This window comes from Platichthys flesus, chromosome 16 (genome assembly GCF_949316205.1).
Source record: "Platichthys flesus chromosome 16, fPlaFle2.1, whole genome shotgun sequence".
In the NCBI taxonomy this organism is placed as follows: Eukaryota; Metazoa; Chordata; class Actinopteri; order Pleuronectiformes; family Pleuronectidae; genus Platichthys; species Platichthys flesus.
In genome coordinates this window covers 5,030,328-5,049,172 of record NC_084960.1, presented here as the reverse complement: position 1 = coordinate 5,049,172, position 18,845 = coordinate 5,030,328, and the positions used below count along the sequence as shown (strand labels likewise).

The 18,845-nt window shown below is 42.2% G+C and overlaps 1 protein-coding gene across 1 annotated transcript in view; it reads right to left on the bottom strand.

Annotated features, from left to right (window-relative positions):
* Window positions 1-9,888: 9,888 nt before the first annotated feature.
* The window catches only part of LOC133970373 (alpha-1,6-mannosylglycoprotein 6-beta-N-acetylglucosaminyltransferase B), a 47,832-nt gene continuing 38,875 nt past the window's right edge, over window positions 9,889-18,845 (bottom strand). The window contains exons 12-17 of the mRNA XM_062407166.1: window positions 17,048-17,203; window positions 16,712-16,858; window positions 16,068-16,184; window positions 14,065-14,139; window positions 11,291-11,562; window positions 9,889-10,600 (exon numbers count right to left, since the gene is read on the bottom strand). Of these exons, the coding sequence (XP_062263150.1) occupies window positions 10,402-10,600; window positions 11,291-11,562; window positions 14,065-14,139; window positions 16,068-16,184; window positions 16,712-16,858; window positions 17,048-17,203 (966 nt within the window). The 3' untranslated portion in view covers window positions 9,889-10,401. The remainder of the gene's footprint in view (window positions 10,601-11,290; window positions 11,563-14,064; window positions 14,140-16,067; window positions 16,185-16,711; window positions 16,859-17,047; window positions 17,204-18,845) is intronic.

Below are 18,845 nucleotides of genomic sequence, written 5' to 3'. Positions count from 1 at the left end.
AAAGAAAAATAGATTTCTACTGAATACTTCTTCAGAGAAACATCAAGCATTGCAGGGAAATAAAGATGCCTATAAGATAGAAAATCATGTTATGGCCTATAGGAGGTACAGTAATCAGAGAGCAATACATCCCATAATGGATTAAACAGGGTATGGAGAACAAGAAGCAGACCCAACAGACATAGATCCAAAATTCATGCTTCTTCCAGCTAAATTGATAAATTAGCTCAGGATGCATAGACCTATATGTTAAGGATGCAAGAACCATGAACCAAATCAAAAATAAAGTCCCTGCAAAATCCATATCAGGTTCAGCTTGGTACAACTGCTTCAATCCCACGAGATCCAGATGTTTATTTTGTGCACACTCATAAATATCAGCACATTAAACAACCTTGAGGTTCCCTATTAAGATTCATTAATAAATCTCTGAGAAATCAAGGAAAATGTTGAAAAACTCACATTAAAGAAAGATAAAAAAAAACATTTCTGGATCCGACCCCAATCCAAAATTGTATGTTTACTTTCCTGACCAATACTTCCAGTATGTTGCGTGGTAATCCGTCCTGTAATCCTTCTGTAATCTGGTTCACAAACATACAAATCAACCAACAAACAGACAGGGGGGTTTAGTTTACCCAGAAGTGCTCACACATGTTTGTGCGTGACACACATACTGTACATCACTACAATCTGTCTTTACTACTTGGCAACATTTCAAGGTTGAAATTATTTTTCCAGTTCCATAAAATGCAACAAAAAGCCAATGGCTAATGGAGCAATGCTAAAATGTGTTGTGCAGGTGTTAGCTTTAATTATAGATGTGGCGTGCAGAGCCATTTACAGAGTTGGCAGCTGCAGTCAGTTTTGCTTCAGGTGTAATGATGATCTCAGGATCGTTAATTAATAAATCATAATGTGGCGGTCGTCTGAAATGAAGATGGATTGCAACGCTCTACGTCTGAGGCCCAACGTGACAAATGACTCGTCCCACGATCCGCTCAGAATCCGTCATCGTGATGTATGCTACCCTCGCCAGTTCATATTCAGCTGAGGAGGACCCTGGAGTGAACGGAGTCCCGGCAGCTGTGGGAAGAAGAAACCATTCAGAAGATTTAAAGATTATCATCGTCGTATCGTTCATCTTGTCTTGGCTCAGTTGTTAAATCATGGAGGAGACTCTGTATTCTTCAGTGTCCGGGACTTTTATGGAGATTTTACAGAAATACCATACACAACAAATACATCTGTATGTTGTAAGCAGCTGGTTAGCTTAGCTTGGCATAACAACTGGCGACAGCTAGCCAAGGCTCCATCTAAAGTTCACTTATTCCACTGATGCATTTGTTTTTTTTGCTGTTTGTTTAATCTGTACAAACAGTTGAAAGCAACTTGTGGTCTTACAGGGGATTATGTGGCAGACTGTTACTTACTGTGCTCAGTCATGTTATGACAATGAGGTTGACGGGAGGCCAGAGCAAGAAGACAGGAGCCCGGCCGTGGTGAAGTGCAAAGTCCAGACACCACAGCATCTGGAAAACAGACTGAACTATGAGAAAGTATGGTGTTTGAAGTTTCCTCGTTCATCATTGGAAGATTAGCTGCATGGAATCCGGACGTAGCTGAAGTTTTCATGACGAACACTTTGAGATGATGGAGCAGGAAAAGCACAGGTACAACATTGGCAATGTCCTAATTAAAATTGTAGCCGTGGGGCCTTTATATTTAAATACTTTATATTTACATAGCGGATGGGTCCTCTCTACGGAGGTAGCCATGTTTTTTAACAGTCGTCCAGACTGGACAAACTTAACCTTTGGAGTTTTTATGAGAACTGAGGCTATCACAGGTTCTCTTTCCTGTTTGGAAGGTGAGGGTGAGGTGAGAGGTAGTCAGCTGCAACATGCAACTTCAACCACTAGATGTCACTTAATTCTACAAACTGAACCTTTAACTGTAAAGATTTTTTTGTAAGTTAAGTCAAACATATGAATAAACTAAGTGTTCAACCTTACATTTATACCATTTATTCTTCTGAAGAGTGTGTAAGAGCAGGTTCAGCTGGGCACTGACCATCGGCTAGGTTTCACAACCTCCTTGTTCAGAGGTGACGTTACAGAAAAGAGAGAATTAGCCGCAGTTCAGAGGTTTTTCTTCAGCTCCGAGGTCGTCTGTAAGGACTTACCCTGTTGCCAGAGGTAACGTGCTGTCAGATAACAGCGGTGACGTGTAATTAGCGTGCTCTGACAAGCCAGGCAGCAGCTGTGTGCGTCGGTGCAGGCGGAGGCCTTAACCAGTTGGATCAGAGTGGGAGATTACAACGGGGAGATGTGACAGTAACACGGCAGTCTAAGTTATTTGTTCACCCCGATGTCATTCAAATGTCTGAACGCTGAGCTGATAGAACGACCTGTTATCAAACACACACACACACAGTCTCACACTCACACACACACACACACACACACACACTCTACTTCATTTTAGAGTCACTTTGTATTCCGTGAAGAATAATTATCAGGCCATTATGGAGATCTAACAGCTCAGGGAACAATCTCTGTAATTACATTGTCAACCTGTATGAAATGACTCGCCTGTGCAGGTGGCTTAAGGAGAAACTTCTGTGGCGTCTTTAATTGGATTTCTCAAAATAGTTAAAAGAGCGTACTTATCAATTCTGAGAAAATAACGGCGAGACAATTATTTCTCTTTTGAAGAAATAATCGGTATTGACAGAAAAAAATGATTCGTTGAGAGCATGGAACATCATTCGGGTCAGTGTCAAGGGATTAGATAAAAACAAACACAACGCTTTCCTTTACACAACCCTTCACTGAGTCCGGGATTAAACCACAGCAACAGGCAGGAAGTCAAGGGAATTGATCAGCCGTGTTGAATCATTTATCAAACATCCTCTTTTACCTGCTTGGAGTGAGCTGAGGGGCTCGTCTGAAGTGTTTCAGGCAGCAGGAGCCTCGTTAATCAGGGGTAAACATATTAATGATGCACCACAGAGGATGGGAGTGTTGGCACTCGCCCATTTCTCAGTCAGGGGACGTCGTCTGTGACAGCGGCCGTTCAAAAGAGGCAAAGATGATGTGATAATGATGTGTCGTGTTCTTTTTTCTTGAAGCTAGAAATAAAAAAACCTCCAAAGACCAAACTCTTTATGAACCTTTGCTCTTTTCAGGGCCTCACACACCCTTCACATAGGGAAATCCATGACATCCATCTTGTGGAGGAATCCACTATCAGACCTTTCTGTCTATGAAAAGAACAATTTCGTTAATTCTCTTGTGTCTCAACATTTTCTTTAGTACCAGGTCGAACGGTTCATTTGTTCGCAATTAGGGATTTTTAATCAATTTGAAAGAACAATCAATATCTGTATATAAAGAGGGACAACGTGTCTCCACTTCCTCCCACTATCCAAGAATGAAGTCAAAATATCCAATATACGAGTGCTGCCATCTTGTGCTTTTTGAGCCACTCGACCAATCATGAGCCAGCCCTCAGCTGTCAATCACGATGTTTCACCCCATTAAAACTGAAGTTAGCAGAAGAATCAACACTTGCAAATAGATGTGTGATAAGAACAACTCTCTTTGAGAAGATGTGTAGACTTCTTAGTTAGGTCCCATCTACTCACATGGGAGACGACAGGATTATGACCTATACTGCAGTCAACCACCAGATGGCAAACAAAACAAAATACTTTGGCTTCACTTTTACAGAGCTATCATGTCATCCATCTTCATTTATATATATGTAGTACAAAATTCACAGACTGTAGAAGTTTATTAGCTGGACCTCCTGCCGCAGTTGATAACTTGGAACATGCAAACCGGCCACATTCAGTATCCTCCACTTCTCCGCGGCCCCCCTCACATCCCCTATCAATCCATCGTTCCCTGAATAACTCATGAGAACATGCAGCCTGCTGGCTGTAGAGCTGCATGACACTTTAGATCTCTCGAAAAACTTCTACATCAAGGTCCTAACAACACTTATTCGTGAAAATATGTTTTTCACTGATTCCCACTTGAGAGCGCTGCCCTTTTACCGCACATCCCTGTTGTGAAGTTCGTAGGGGATCACTTTGAAGCCGCCTTGATAAAAATCATACACATGCTGCTTTTTGCCTTTCCATCATCTCTCTGCCTCGTCGCTCTTTCCAGACTCCTTCTCAGCCCCCCCCCCCCCCCCGTCTCTATCCCTTCACCCGTGATTCCTTTTTTTTAACCTTCTTTCCAATCATTTGACTTCTCCTCTTTCCCTCTGGTTCACTTTCTCTGCAGGACGGTTGGTCGTTTTCCACCTCTCTCTCCTACATCCAATTCCTCTCACGCCTTCTTCACTTCTATTCCAGCTTGACAGCTCACTCAGATCAGCGGGGCAGATGGTCTGTTTCTGGGGGATGAGGATCACCCTGCTCAGCCCCACCTCTCGCAGGCTTCTGTTTTGTCAGGATCGCGATCCCACAGCCTCCCGCTTCCTGCTTGAGAAGCCACTGACAGCCAGTCCCTCCCTACAGACAAGAAAGGCCTTAAACACAGAAGAGTGTGGGGGGATTGGTCCCTGCGTGTCCAATGGGCTTCACCCTCAGCTCGTGATGGAGAGTGAGGTGGTGAGACAGGGGAGACGGATGCCGCATGGGTATCGGTAGCTGTGGCTGCCAGCTGGCACTGTGAGCCACGGATGAGGATGACTCAGTATTTGTGGAGTAGCCTCTTGACTTCTCATTGTGATGCCACCCAGGACATTCATTACGGAAGAAATAAATGCAGATAGGGGTGTTTGTTTACTGTACTGCCTGGAGGAAACAACAACATAACAAAATGGAAAAAATAACAAAATGAACATGAACAAACGTCAACAACAGTTTACCAGGACTCGAATAACTTACACCTACTGGCTGAAGGAAAACGTTGAACTTCGGGTGAAAGCATCTCAGAATACTGATACAAAATACACCACTGCCCTGGAGAATGTATATAAAGATGATGGATGATATGTCTTCATTTCCTCCCACTGTCCAGAAATTAATCTGAAACATCCTGGATATGAGGCTGCACAGCAGGGATCAGGGGACGGAGCCAAGGCCGCGAAGTCCCACTGAAACGTAAACTTGACGAATCCCCATTTTAATTGCATCCAATAACTCATGTAATACAAACTTTGAAATTAATGTCTGAACATACATCATTGTGATAAAAACTGCAATGACAGAAGCCATCCTTTGAGATAAAGATTTGTTTGAGTTATACTTTGTCCATTAAATTTGGTCCATGTCCCATCCACTGCAAGCCACCAGGGGGCCACCAAGATGCTGTCGTTTATCTTTATAAACAATCTGTGCAAACCTGGGCACTTGGTCAATGCTCGGGGGGAAAAAGGCTCTTTCACTTAATTTCAGTTTTATCAAGAGTTAGATGAGGGGGGCATTTGCAGTCTGGGCCCCGAGGCTCTGCCACAAAATGCCTGAGGAGATCAGGTCAGCTGACTCAGTGAACTCTATTAAGTCTTTTCTTAAGACATACCTTTATCGGAGAGCCTTTCCTAAGTCTTAACTTAGTTTACAACTGTCTTTTAACTGTATTTTACCTGCTTTCTTCTAAGCTTCATGTTTTAACTGTTTTAACTTACTACCTTTGTAAATCACTTTGTAACATGTGTTTTCAAACGTGCTCTATAAATAAAGATTATTATTATCACATTATTATTGTCGAGAGGATAGATACCACTGCCACATCTGTCAGCAGCTGGTTATCTTAGTGTGGTTTTCATAGCATGTATGGGTGTGTGTAATAGTTCTTTTCTTGAGGCATTAGGCTGAAGAATCAAACAGAGATTTGATATTCACTCTTCTGGCTCTGCCTCCTCCCTCCCACCTGCGACGCCTCCGGTTCAGTTGGCTTCACTCTGGCAGAGAGCAGAGTCTTATCATCCTCCGACAGAGCTCTCTTCAAGAGGTGAGCAATCCGTTACCTCAGGTGCTACATGCACATCAGATCGTGCAAAAACAGGCGTACGCACCTCGAAGTAAGTTTCCATTCAGCTTATTCACCTTGTTAAATGCGGCGGACCCATTAGTTAGCTCCGCGTCGGCAGATCCATTCACATTCACCGATGGGTCTGGTGGCCATTTTCCATTTCTAAGGAGTGTTATTCATGTTCGTACAATAAGAGGCCTCAGGATGCATTAGACGTAGCAGAGCAACAAAGTGTGTGACGTGTCAAATAAACTTTTACCCGATCTTGAAGGTAGCGAGGCAAATATATTATTTCTCATCAACAAATACTCTAAGTGCAGCTTGTTTGTTCTATTGTCCAGTTTGTGAATAGCGGATGTAACAGAGCCCTCCACAATAAGAGGGGCCATCTTGGTGTTGCACTTTGAAGGGTTCTGGTCCTTCTCTGTTATGTTTTTTATTGGTGTTTGCTTGTTGGTTTGTCTGCAGGATTGTAAAGAACTATCAAACTAATTTCCTTGTAATTGAGTTGAGGGGGAGGGAAAGAAAAAGAAGATCAACTCGCAGATAAACGGATGGACTTTCTTTAAAATGGCGAGATGAGGACATAGAAAAGGATTAAATTAAACAAGCAGGGCTAAGAGTGAGAACATGAATAATTATATCTATTATCTTTTGCTCTTCACATTATTATTCATAATTTGATCCTTTAGTTTTCTTCTTAATAAAATTAGTGCTTTGGCAACACATGTGAATGTCATGACAATAAAGCCTACTGACATTTGACTTGCATTGAAAAGTAAAAATAGACATATATGAGCTATCAACATTTTTATATAACCACATATCTGCAGTAGCTGTCATGACACATTTTAAAGCTACAACATATGTATGTAAAATGTGTAATTACCAACCTGCTGCAACAGAGTATAAATATATATATACATATATATATATGTGTGTGAGTGTGTGTGTATATAAATAAAACATGAAAAGGTCACTTAGACTGACTCATATTTCTTCCCGTCTGCAGGTCTCCATGTCTCTGTGAAGCAGAGAGTGTTTTTTAGATTACATCCTATTATTATGGAGAGAGGTGTCTATAGAGTTGAGGACACAAGTAGCAGGACACAGAGTCATTATATATGTGATGCATTTATCACTGTGGGAGGCAGCGAGAGTAGAAGCAAGCTTGACTCCGCTGTATCGCCAGCACTAGAGAGACACCGCCTGCTCATGTCCGAGATAGATGAGGACTGAGATTTAAAAAAGAGCTAGAGACAGGAGCAATAATGTGGATGAACTGGGGGGAAAAGTGAACAAGAGGAAGAAGGTTATTGGCGAGAAGGTGAGAAGAATGAAGGTGTGTGGAGGAAAAAGCCATTAATCCTGGTCTGTGTGACCTCTCTCTTCGGAAAAATTGGCCTGACATTGAATCAAAATGTGTCCTGGTCTTCACCGGTGAAGAAAACACACTTTCACACAGCTGGGAGACTCACTTCTCAACCGTCACTGACACAAGTGGACTGTGTAAAGGATTTTTCGACCATTGTGCAACTTAAAGTCTGACTTGGGTATGAAACATTTATGAATTCAGACAAGTAGACAATTTAAAAATTAAAAACCAAAACATAACCACTGCAGCAATTCAAAGTTGGTCTGTAATCGGATGAATGTCAACAAAACAAACAAAACAAATAAAAACAAACTGTCAGTCTGATTAAAGCATGTCATGTTGATGAAGGAGGCAGCTTGACGACTGAGAGTGACTCACGATTGGTCGAGCACTCGTAGGGGCGGGACCTCAATCTTGCACAGACTCCGGTCCCACGTGCACAAGATGGCAGCGTTTGTGTCTGGGATATTTTGGCTTGATGACTGACAGTTGGTAGCAGGTTCAGCTAAAGACCGGTTAGTAAATATCATATCTCTCTGGTTTAAGCTGGTGAACTGACAGATACAGGAAAAAGTGCATAAAGGGGAGTGAGCTCTTTTTTCGGTGTGTGGCTGAACAGGAAAAGGCTCCAGATGCAGATGTGAAGTATCATTGGAGAAAACTCAGGCAGTGTGTGCATTAATTTTTTTTTCCGAGGCTTTGCTCGAGACCTGAATCCTCGACATAAAAGCTCGGAGAGACACAAAGCCTTTGGGACTTCTGCTACCACACACAGACGGTCTCTTTCCCTTTTTTTTCTCACAAAGAAGAGAACGTTTCATTTTATTTCAGAGATTATAAAATGCAAGAGAGAAACGTGCATTTTGTGAAATGGACTTTTCCATCAGTCAAAGAGACGCTCACGCCGTCATTTAATGAAAACGGGCAAATTCCAACTCTGTCTACAGAGGACGTCTCATTAAAATCTTCTTATCTTAGCGACGGGTTTCAGCTTCAGTGGAGAAGCAGCTGCCTTGATAATGACTTTAGTGACATTTCAGCATTTATGTGCACAATGCAATATCCATCTGTACAGGTAATTTATAATAAATCAATAAAGTCAGAGAATTTACTTAATAGAATTTGTAAATTAAATACATAGTCACTTTATAATAGTCTGAATCATTTATGTTTTGTCAAAAGCAACAGTTAGGCATGGATGGTATCATGTTTATCATAATTTCCTGCATTGCACTGGGGTATACATCTGATATCGAATCCACAGTCACGTCTTGTTTGGAATTAAATTGAATCAACTGAAGCGAGCAAAATGACCCGACTACGTTACACTTCTATCTCCAAATAATCTGGCAATAGTTATTCTACCTCATGCAACCTACAGCATGTATACTCCAAGTTATGGTGTAATGTTTTTGTACCAACACTGTACCAGGACACTACAGACCATCATTTATATGTGGATGTAACTGAATCTACAAAGAACCTCGACATTTTTCAAAGTTTTACCTGAGTTCCTCTGGATACAGTTCGGAAGGAGAAGAACACCTGCACACAAACATTACACCAATGTTGTCTCCTCCCTCTGTCAAACTCAAAATGCAAACATTTATCGACTATTTATTCAAAATGTGTTACTTGTCCCCATTCAACCAAATCGGCTGCAGCACATCCAGCTTCCAAAATTCTATTCAAATGTTAATACGGAAGAAATATGGAAAAAGCCAAAGTGTGTTATGCGCTTGCACGAGAGATGTAAGAGTTCATTATTTGAGATATTCTACTTAAATAGAATATTGTTAACTCAATGAGTAAGATTGTTGTTGTGTGTCACAAACATTTTACAGACAAATGAATAGTCAATTAAGAGTCTTTCAAAAAATCACATACACGTTTTTGTTTTCATAGAAATAAAAGGATCAAAATATGGTAGTTGGTAAGAGAGGGTCTGAGTGGTCCATTAGTAAATGTGGAAACAATCCGACTGCCTCATAATCACGTTGCAGATCTTGACGTTGGACCAGGACTGTTTTTGGCCAGAATCCCAACGTGAACACCGAACCAATGTTTGCTGGGTTATTTGACATGAGGAGAACGTGAACCTGCGACACCTCCTGCCAGTATTAATGGGAACACAGCAACAAATAATTTTACAAGTCGAGGGAGCTGTGTTCAGAGTCATTCTGCAGCTCATCTCTGTGTAGAAGGTCAAAGCCTGCTTCTATAATTTAAAAAACAAATGTTTGCTATTCAAGAAAATATCTTGCAATCTTGCAATCTAGAAATATGCAGAAATCAACCCAAACACTGTTTGTCATCTCATATCCATGAATTGTTTTACACTCTAATGAGGCCGAGGCAGCATCGTATGAATACAAATCAGTCCAAGAGAAATAGTTTCAATATCATCCTGCATTTTTGACATGGACCATAAAAGATTAATGATGTCTGACACTTTGAGTCGTACCTTTCAAATGCAATGAATTATAATCATTTCCAGCCACATCAACACGTTTTCCCCTTCCTCTGTTTTATTAAACAACACTTTTTGTAATGTACAAATCTATTCATCACAGCACATGTAAAATAGTACATCTCAGCACGGTGTAAATGGCTTTGGGTGCATCTTGTACAAATATCCAAACTCTACTATGACACTGCAGGTTTTCACACGACACGGAGCAGACACACTTTGTGATATTCAAGCATTGGCAACTTTTTTTTGTCGTAATCAAAGCTTCCCTTTTGATTGCTCATGATTTATTTCACTAATCAAACCGATCCACCGAAGGACACACTCCACCATGACTTTCTGCGGTGACTCCTTCAAACCAAAGTACAATCATGCAGTTTCCCTGAGAGGTTGATACCACTTCACCCACTTTGGCAGCCGGTCCCATAGGTCAGAGGTAAGGAACAGGATTCATTACAGCTTTTGAACCACACACTCTGGTGGTCAGAGACAGTGTCCTGGGACAGCCAGCTGGGTCCCGCCAGGAGTTAGAAAGGCGTCTCCGTCCAATGCTCCTCCTCTGGTCATAGGCAGTCCCTGCACAGCGCCACCTGGCCGACGCGATAGTCCCTGCAGGGGCACAGGCGCTGGTATTTGGCCCCAGAGCCGGCACAGCTGAACAGCAGCGGGTCCTGCTGCAGCCCACATTCAGCGTGCTCCGCTGAGAAGGCCGGGAGGAGGTGGTTCATCTCCGTCTCCAGTGCCTCACACTGGAAATCCAGCCTGGACACAGAGACACAAGAGAAAGGACCCAATGTCACATTTATTGTTTTCACGTTTAAGGGTGTTAATTGTTATTCTGTCCACACAACACACTGCTATGTTTAATATGCATGTTAGCAGGAGTCCCAGAGGGCAGCAGGGAGTATTCTGCTAATATATTTAATATTAATGGTACAGTGTTGCCTTTAAGACCTCAAGGGAAATATTAGAGGGAAGAGAGTGAGCTGGTGTTTTCCACTTTTGAAATTGGAGGTGCAAATGAAACATGACTCTGTGAGGAGGGAACTTTAGTTAAATTTATGACTTGCAGGGCGAACTCCTCGAGATGTATATCCAGATTTTTAAGATTTTAATGTTTTTTTAAAAAGGCTAAAGCATAAAGCTGATATTTCAGAATGAATCCTCACATTCAAACACTGCATATGAGACTAGTATGAGATCAGCAATATCTGCATCTTCCAAATGCACAAAGCTGTGTTTGTCATAAACATTGTGTTCTATCACCACTTCTCTGTTTTAACGACCCTCCTGATACTCGCTGATGAATTCCAGTTCTGTCACATTAAGAAATAAAAACCAGACATGGCTATTTTTTTCTGTCGCTGTTATATCAGTAGGAGTAAAAGACGACATAAAAATGTTAATGTTCACAGTCATTTAGCGAAATACCCAAATGGAGAAACATCTTACGCGCTGAAGGCCTCCTTAATGTTGATGAACCGATACAAGGCGGGTTCACAGATCAGCCCTGCGCTCTCACACGCCTGAACACACGACCGGCCCTCCAGCGAAGCCAGAAGCCGCAGCGCGCTGAGGGGGGGCCAGGATGCGTAGGCGCTGGAGTTGGAGGCCCAGGTCAGGAAGCTGGAGTTGGGCAGGAGGGTGAAGGGGCTGGGGGGGCCGCCCAGCCACGTGCTCGACGAGTTCCCCGGAGGGAACAGAGCTTCAGGTGAACAAAAGTCCTGCAGGTGATAAAAGATCAAATGGCCCAAATCAGTTATAACTTAAGTGTGATTTCTGGACCGCGCTCCGATCCAGAGCCGTGACAATCAGCTCAGACCCACACGGTCTCTGGGCGGCTGATACAGGAGAGAATGAAGGAACAGTTACAGCACAGAGGGGCTTATCAGAACTGACAGGTCCTCTCGACAATCTTCCAGGAAAAAAATGATATGAATGCAGTTAGACCGCCCGATAATAAATTATGTTTGGAGGCAAAATTAGGCTCCGGTGAAAGCCCAGATTAGATTCCCCCTCCAGCTGGAGCTATTCATAAGAGCCAGGTAATAACATTTCTCTGACTTGTCCCTCTGGCCTCCAGACCCGTTTATTAAACAGGCTCCTAGTGCCCGCAGGCAATAACCCGGCTTCCAATCTCTCCATCACCTCCACTTCTCAACAGAGATCTCTCACACACACACAGAGGCAAACACACATGCCTGCACACACACACACAAACACACAAACACAGCTCATCAAGAAAATAAGATATGAACAGCAGGTCGTTGTGGAGATGTCGCTATTTGTAAATGTATAATTATTCCATGAATTTTCTTTATCTTTGTATTGGATTTGAATGTGAGGGTTGATTTTTTTTAAATCGCCATGACTTCATTTCATTATCACTGTTGACATGTTTCACCTTTTTGACCATTGAACCAAAAACATAACTTCTGATGAGTCAATCTTTAAGAAAATGTCTATTTCTTAGTAAATAAAAAAAGGCTAAGTGAAACAAGATTATCACAATGAAAATGGACGGAGGTGAGAGGACGCCACAGAGGGAGGATGAGAGATTCTGTCACCAAGTAGAAAAACGAGGATGTGACATGTGAGCGATTTGTGAAGTTGGACACAAAATTGGAAAAGTCCAAGATGGAGAAAGAGAAGGTTACGGAATAGTGGAAGGAAATAAAGGGAGAGGAGTCTGATTGGGAGTCTGACCTTGTACACGCTGGGGGGTCAGTCACAGTCACAGTCAGACACGGGAGGCTGAGTGTGTGTGTGTGTGTTTGTGTGTGTGTGTGTGTGTGTGTGTGTTTCTGACAGCAGGGGAGAGATTGTGTCAGAGCAGCAGCTATAACACATTCCCACTGCCAGACACTATAGTCACCATCATAACATGATGGATGTGAAAAAGGATGAAAACATCTGTACAAATATGTATTTGTATATACAAGTGTGTATACTAGGCAATATTTGTATTCTCTGTCTGCTTGGAGCATCATATGGAAATTAAAAAAATAAACAAAAAGTCCTTCAAAAATAAAATGCCACATTTCATGTTCTACTACTACATATACAGTATAAATATATATATATAAATACATACATAAATGTCTTACATGTACAACCAATTTTGAAAAGGGGATAAAGAGAGAGATAATCTATTCCAGTTTGGTTTAAGCCACACCTCCTGATAAAGCCCAGTGTGCTCTGATTGGCCACTGACCCCTCTGTTAGATAGATAACTGGTTTGAATGCATGTAGGAAAGTTAGCAGCATTACCTGGCTTTGCTAGCAGGCCATGCCAGACTAGTTATTGGGCATGCATTCTGCAACTGTGTCATATGACATGATTTTACCCCCGATATATTGTCTGATTTTGGTTTTTTTAACTCTACAGACATTTTTACATTGGGTCCACAAAAGCCTATATAACACTAGAGGAAAGAGAAGCATCACATGTTTCCCTCGAGGACAGAAGAGTGTGTGCAAAAGAGATGTTTTAGTTTGTTACTTATTATTTGTCATTCATACTCTGTGGAAATCTGTGAAAAGTTGAATTGAAAGGCTGAAATGAACAGAATCATAAATGCAACTCTTCAAGGTCAGGCAGGACGAGGTTTCATCATGGACATTCAAATGTGGAGCTGAAAATTGGTTTTCTGACCTTCACTTTTTCTGAGGCAGAATCTGTATTTTTAAAAGAACAAGTTCAGAAAAATAAAAGTTGCAATGTTTTTAATTTATTCTGAGCTTCCTGAAATCAACACAGGGTCAAAATTTAGCAAACACACTCATTCCCCGTCTTCCATCCAAACTCTCAGAGTTTGCGATTCCTCACTCACTCAACCTCTGCCTCAGCATCAGGTTTACTATTGTAAAAGACACTTTCTTGAAACTAGGTCGTGCAGTAGATAACGTTTGGTATAATCAGGTGAGGGAAGCCAGGAATCTACCAACTGCACCTGAGAATGTGTGGTCCGCACCAGGAAGAGTCAAAGGAAGCAGGTAACCAACACGGAGGGAAGTGTTCAATGCAAACTATCAGCCACTGTTAACACAACTGAAAGATGAGGACAGTAGGTGAAGCAACCAATGAGAGTAGAGACACAATCTGCAGCTTGAATATGATTAACAAATCGTTTCGTCGTCATTTTGTACAAATGACGCCACGATGATGTTATTCTCGGTAGTGATTTGAATTTTTGACTTTGACTAATTCTACTTTCAACACCCACCTGCTTCTGAATGTAGGCATGGACTCTCTCAAGCATCCCCTCACAGGTGTACTCGTACGGCAGGAACGGCTCCACCTGCAGACACAGACGTCCCCATGGCGGGGGGGGGGGGGGGGGGGGGGGGGAGTCCCCAGAACCAAGTCATTGTAATTACAGGAGCCGACAATCTGACAGTTAATCAAAGTTGACATATTCATTAGTGTGATTGTGAGAGGCTTATATCATGCCACAAGCCTCACATTAAAATCAATGACCCAATGCATCACTCGGGACAGCTTTGAAAATTGATTTAATTATTTTTAGTGAGGACTCCATCAATGTGTCAACAATGGAGGAAGCTGGCGGCGGACCCGCGGGCCGTCCTGCGCGGAGGAGGCCGGGGTGTTTTGGTGCATTCTGGGTCAGGCTGACGGTTTCGGTCGTTAAAACCCGTCACTCACCTGCCGTCTTTTTTTAATATCACACAGTGGATTCAAATCCTGAGAAAACCCTGACGATAGCTCACTAAGAAATACCAGAACCAGCAGAGGCAGGAGGAAACCTGACTCTCTGGTGGTACAGGTTGATGTCTCAGGAGACAAATTAACGATAACAATAGTAATAATAATAATTAAACCTATTGTGTTTGGATGCCATCAGTAACTATGAAACGTATATCAGGACAGGAAACGTTCAGTCAGGATCCCTGCAGCAGGATCCCCTCTGAATGTCCCCCACACAGTAGCTGAAGTGAGATCTCCTTGTTTACCATCAGGCCACTAAAGCATTCAGGCTTTTAAACTGATAAATGGTTCCTTTTAGTGTTGTGTTCCTTTTAGCATTCCCTTATTACTTTATTTCATCTGAGTTTAATGAAATGTATCTGGCACTTCATCAGCTATTCTGCAATGCAATTTGCCTTTCGGGCATCTTCATATAATAGAATCCGAGAGTGGGAGAGAGAAAAAATCCTCACAGGCGGTGATCTGAATGCAGCGGTGGAAAAACCTTTTTAAAGTGACTGCGCTATTCATGACTGTATTGCTCGTCCACCGAAAAATGTGACGCTCATCATTTCATGTCATCTGTGATGTCGGGGGGGCAGCCATGTCCAGGAAAAGACACAAAAAAAGCCGGAGGGTGGGTAGTAAGGAGTTAAAAATAAAAACACACAATACTGGGTGATAAAGAATAATAATCCTGAGAGTGAGAGCACAGGGAGGAAACACCTTGGATTGAAAATATAGAAAATGGCCGATTAATCCATCAACTTATTTATTGTTGATAAAACATTTCTTCTTCTTTCAAGGTGTGCTGGTTGCCAAAATATATTTAGACAGAACCAGGTCAGCATGTCTTTCTGTTTCAGTTCTTTATGCTAAGCTAAGCTAAAAATCCACTGCACCCACATATCACCCAACTCCAGTTCAAAAAGGAAATATCACCTAAAATGTGATCAAATACGCATGTACTCATGCTCGTCAAGAACAAATGTAAGTTGATCAGCCTGTTTGATCCCTATTGAATTTCCTCTACACACTTAGTATTTCCGCAGTGCCACAGCTGGTACCTCATTTTATTTCTATCGGCAGGAAACACAAGGTCTGTTTAACCCACCTGGCAGATAGAGGCACACGTGGTTTCCAGTGACAGATTGAAACGCAGCGTGATCGATTAATACGATCATCTGCAGACAGCGCTCACCGACCGGCCTCTGGAACGCTGCCGTGTAAAACCCAGGTGCGGGCAGAGCTTACCTCCTGAGCTGCTCGATATCTCAAGCAATTAGCAGAGCAGAGAGCGGAGAGGGCGCCGGCTAAGCATTTTCCTCTGGATGACGTGATTAAGAGCTCTATTAACAGCGGAGGGCTTCCAAAGTAGGTCGGACCGCGTGAAGTGTGACTCTAAAGAGCGAATTATGCTCTCACCCATCTTATTATGCAGCAGTGTAAAGCGAGCGCTGGTATAGAGGGATATTATTATGTGAGAGTTTGGAGGACAAACATTGAAAACAGTTGCCGTACCTCGCTGTTCATGATCTCACGAATGGTTGCATCAAACTCTTCGGTGTTGTTGAAGTCGACAGTGATGACGTGCGGCCGGCCGATGTACTGCTCTGCGTAGGGATGCTGGGAGGACACCTGAGGGAGGCAGGGGCGGGACAGACTCACAGCCACTTCAGCCGAGACCAAATACATGTGTTGGGTGCTTGTTGGAAATGAATCTACTGGTGGAAAACAAACTAGTGCCTTCTGTAATAATGTGGTTCACCCCCCCATGTTAGGTTTCAGGTTTATTTGTCATATGTGAGTTAACACAGAGTCAAAAGTACAATGAAAATGTCAGCTCAGAAGTGCAATTAGAGCAATTCTTGTTTTTTATCAAACAAAGTAAACATATGTAAATATAAATGTCAAACACAGCACTGTAAAACTATACACATTCGAGTGTAACATTTGAGATTTACACATTTTCCAGAGTGAGTGAGAAAACAGTGCAAACAGGCAGATACACAGATGAGGACTATTGGACGTGAACTGACTCTCAGTCTAGAAGCCTGATGATGAAAGCTGTTCTTGAATCGTGTACTACGTGCAGCCCGGCTCCATTACACATTTGAAAGTGCTCACTGCTCCTGTGGTTATGATTATAAGATGAGTGGATGTACCTTCCTGGAGGTGGGCTTCCCTCTGAAGAAGTCGTGATTGAGGGAGCTGTGGGGGGGATTAAACTTGGGCTGCAGGAAGATGCAGCCATTGGCGATGGCCTCCAGGGGGGCGGGACCTTCGTATGGAAAACCAAATCCAATGAAAAGCTTGACAGGAAAAAAAAAAGGGGGAAGGAAATCATCAGCGTGAACACTGAGCTGCTCATATCCAGGTCAACACTTGCACGAGGCTTATTCCATCTCTTCAAAAGACTCTTCATTATGAAGCAGACATGTTGACTGTTGCAAACACTTGAGTATTTTCTGAGCCCCTGAAAGCTTCAGTGAAGATCCCACCTTGGCCTTTCTGAGGAGCTGCTGTAGCTCCTGCTGAGGCAGCAGACCGTGGTTCTTCACAAAAGCCGGCACCTCTGGAGGTCGCTGTGTCTCGTAGTAGACCGTCCCATGGATCTCCATGTAGCGGTGCAGAACAGCCAGGAACTTCTCCTTTCCCTTCAGAGACACACAGGAGAAGAGGGGTTAAACAGGCACTGCACAGTAACTAATGTATCACTGCAAGCACTGGTACAAAGGAGGAATTCAAATTATTCAGCCCAACAATTCACTATCGGCTAGTTTGCCAAGGTTTTCAAGACTGTTCCCCTCAATGGACTTTTTGACTTGTCACTGGGTAAAGATATTGGGTTTCTTTGTAGCACTATTAGGTGGTTTACGTTGTCAATTCATCCATACATCTGTTAAAAATGAACTGTAGAATTAATATATTGCTGCTGCCGCCCTCAGTCTGAAAACCACTTTGTCCGCTTGCCTAATTTATGCTGGTTAAAATCGTGTATGTTTTATATGACACCATTGTCAGGTGACCCTCTTTAGCTGTAGATTCATGGCCACTTATGTAACGGAGCTTTTAGTAAAATGAAAAAATATTTGCAAGTTCTCACTCTGCACTGGAACAACACAACCTCTGGAAGTGAGATGGAAACCAACGTTGAGTCCTGGATCATCGTTAAGAGGCGGGAAGACTCACATCAGAATAAATTTCACACGGCGTACATAGGGCCGGTAAAATGATAACAGAATACTTACAAAGTTTTATATGTCATTGTTAGTAATGGTGCATTAAAGAGATACTGCAAATTTAAATTAGATTTTTGAACTATAAACTAGTCTGCTTCAATTAAATTATTGCGTTTCATTTAAGCTTAATATTTCTTGACTGTACAGGCAGTAATTCTGTGGATGCTGCATGTGCATCTATTGGCTTTTTATTAACCTTTGTTTAAAAGGAATTTAAGTAAGTTTCTCTAACACCAAATAGGGTTACTTGCCAAGAACATGTAGTGGTGATGGTTGCTTATCCACTGTGTATATAATTAACATAATAGCAGAAACCTACAGCCCCTTGTTTCTTACACAATGTCACTGACTCCTCCTGAACCAGCAACACGACTTTGACCAGTTCAACTGATTCATCCGAATTTCACACAACCTCTTCAGAGAGAGAGAGAGCGAAGCAGAGAAGCCCAGAGGTGGCGTCAGGGCAAGAGAACCACTTTGACCCGAGCTTAAGATGTCAATGGAAATGAGGCGAGCAGATCTAATGAGCTGAGGCTGCTGTTGTTGCCGCTAACATCATCATCTTACTAACTGGTCACCGTCCAGCACCTGCATGTGAAGTTATGATAAAGGAATTAAACCAACGGTGCCTCAATCTGCTGTGTTTTCAGGTGGAGACAATTAGCTTGAGTCATTTCACTGAGGTTGTTCATCTCTAAAATTGTTTCTTGGGGATTTTATGAATTATTTACGGAGCTGATGTCTTAAAGGCGTAAAGCATTAATAAATGTCATCTGACTGTTACTTCTCATTTTTCATTTTGGGCCGTTTTAATGTCTCCGAGCAACGTGTAGATTAAATCACACTTTCTCTAACTCAGAGTAATTGTAAAAATCTTTTTTACGGGAACCAGTCTTGCATAAATGCAAATTGTATTTAAATATAATTATTACCATAGAAAAATGGAAGTATGACAAATCTTCTTAACGTCATCCCATCATTAATTTAAAACTTAATTTACATGACTTCAATGGGTAATTCTTTTTGGTAGCAGACAGAAATGGTGGAAACTTAAGCT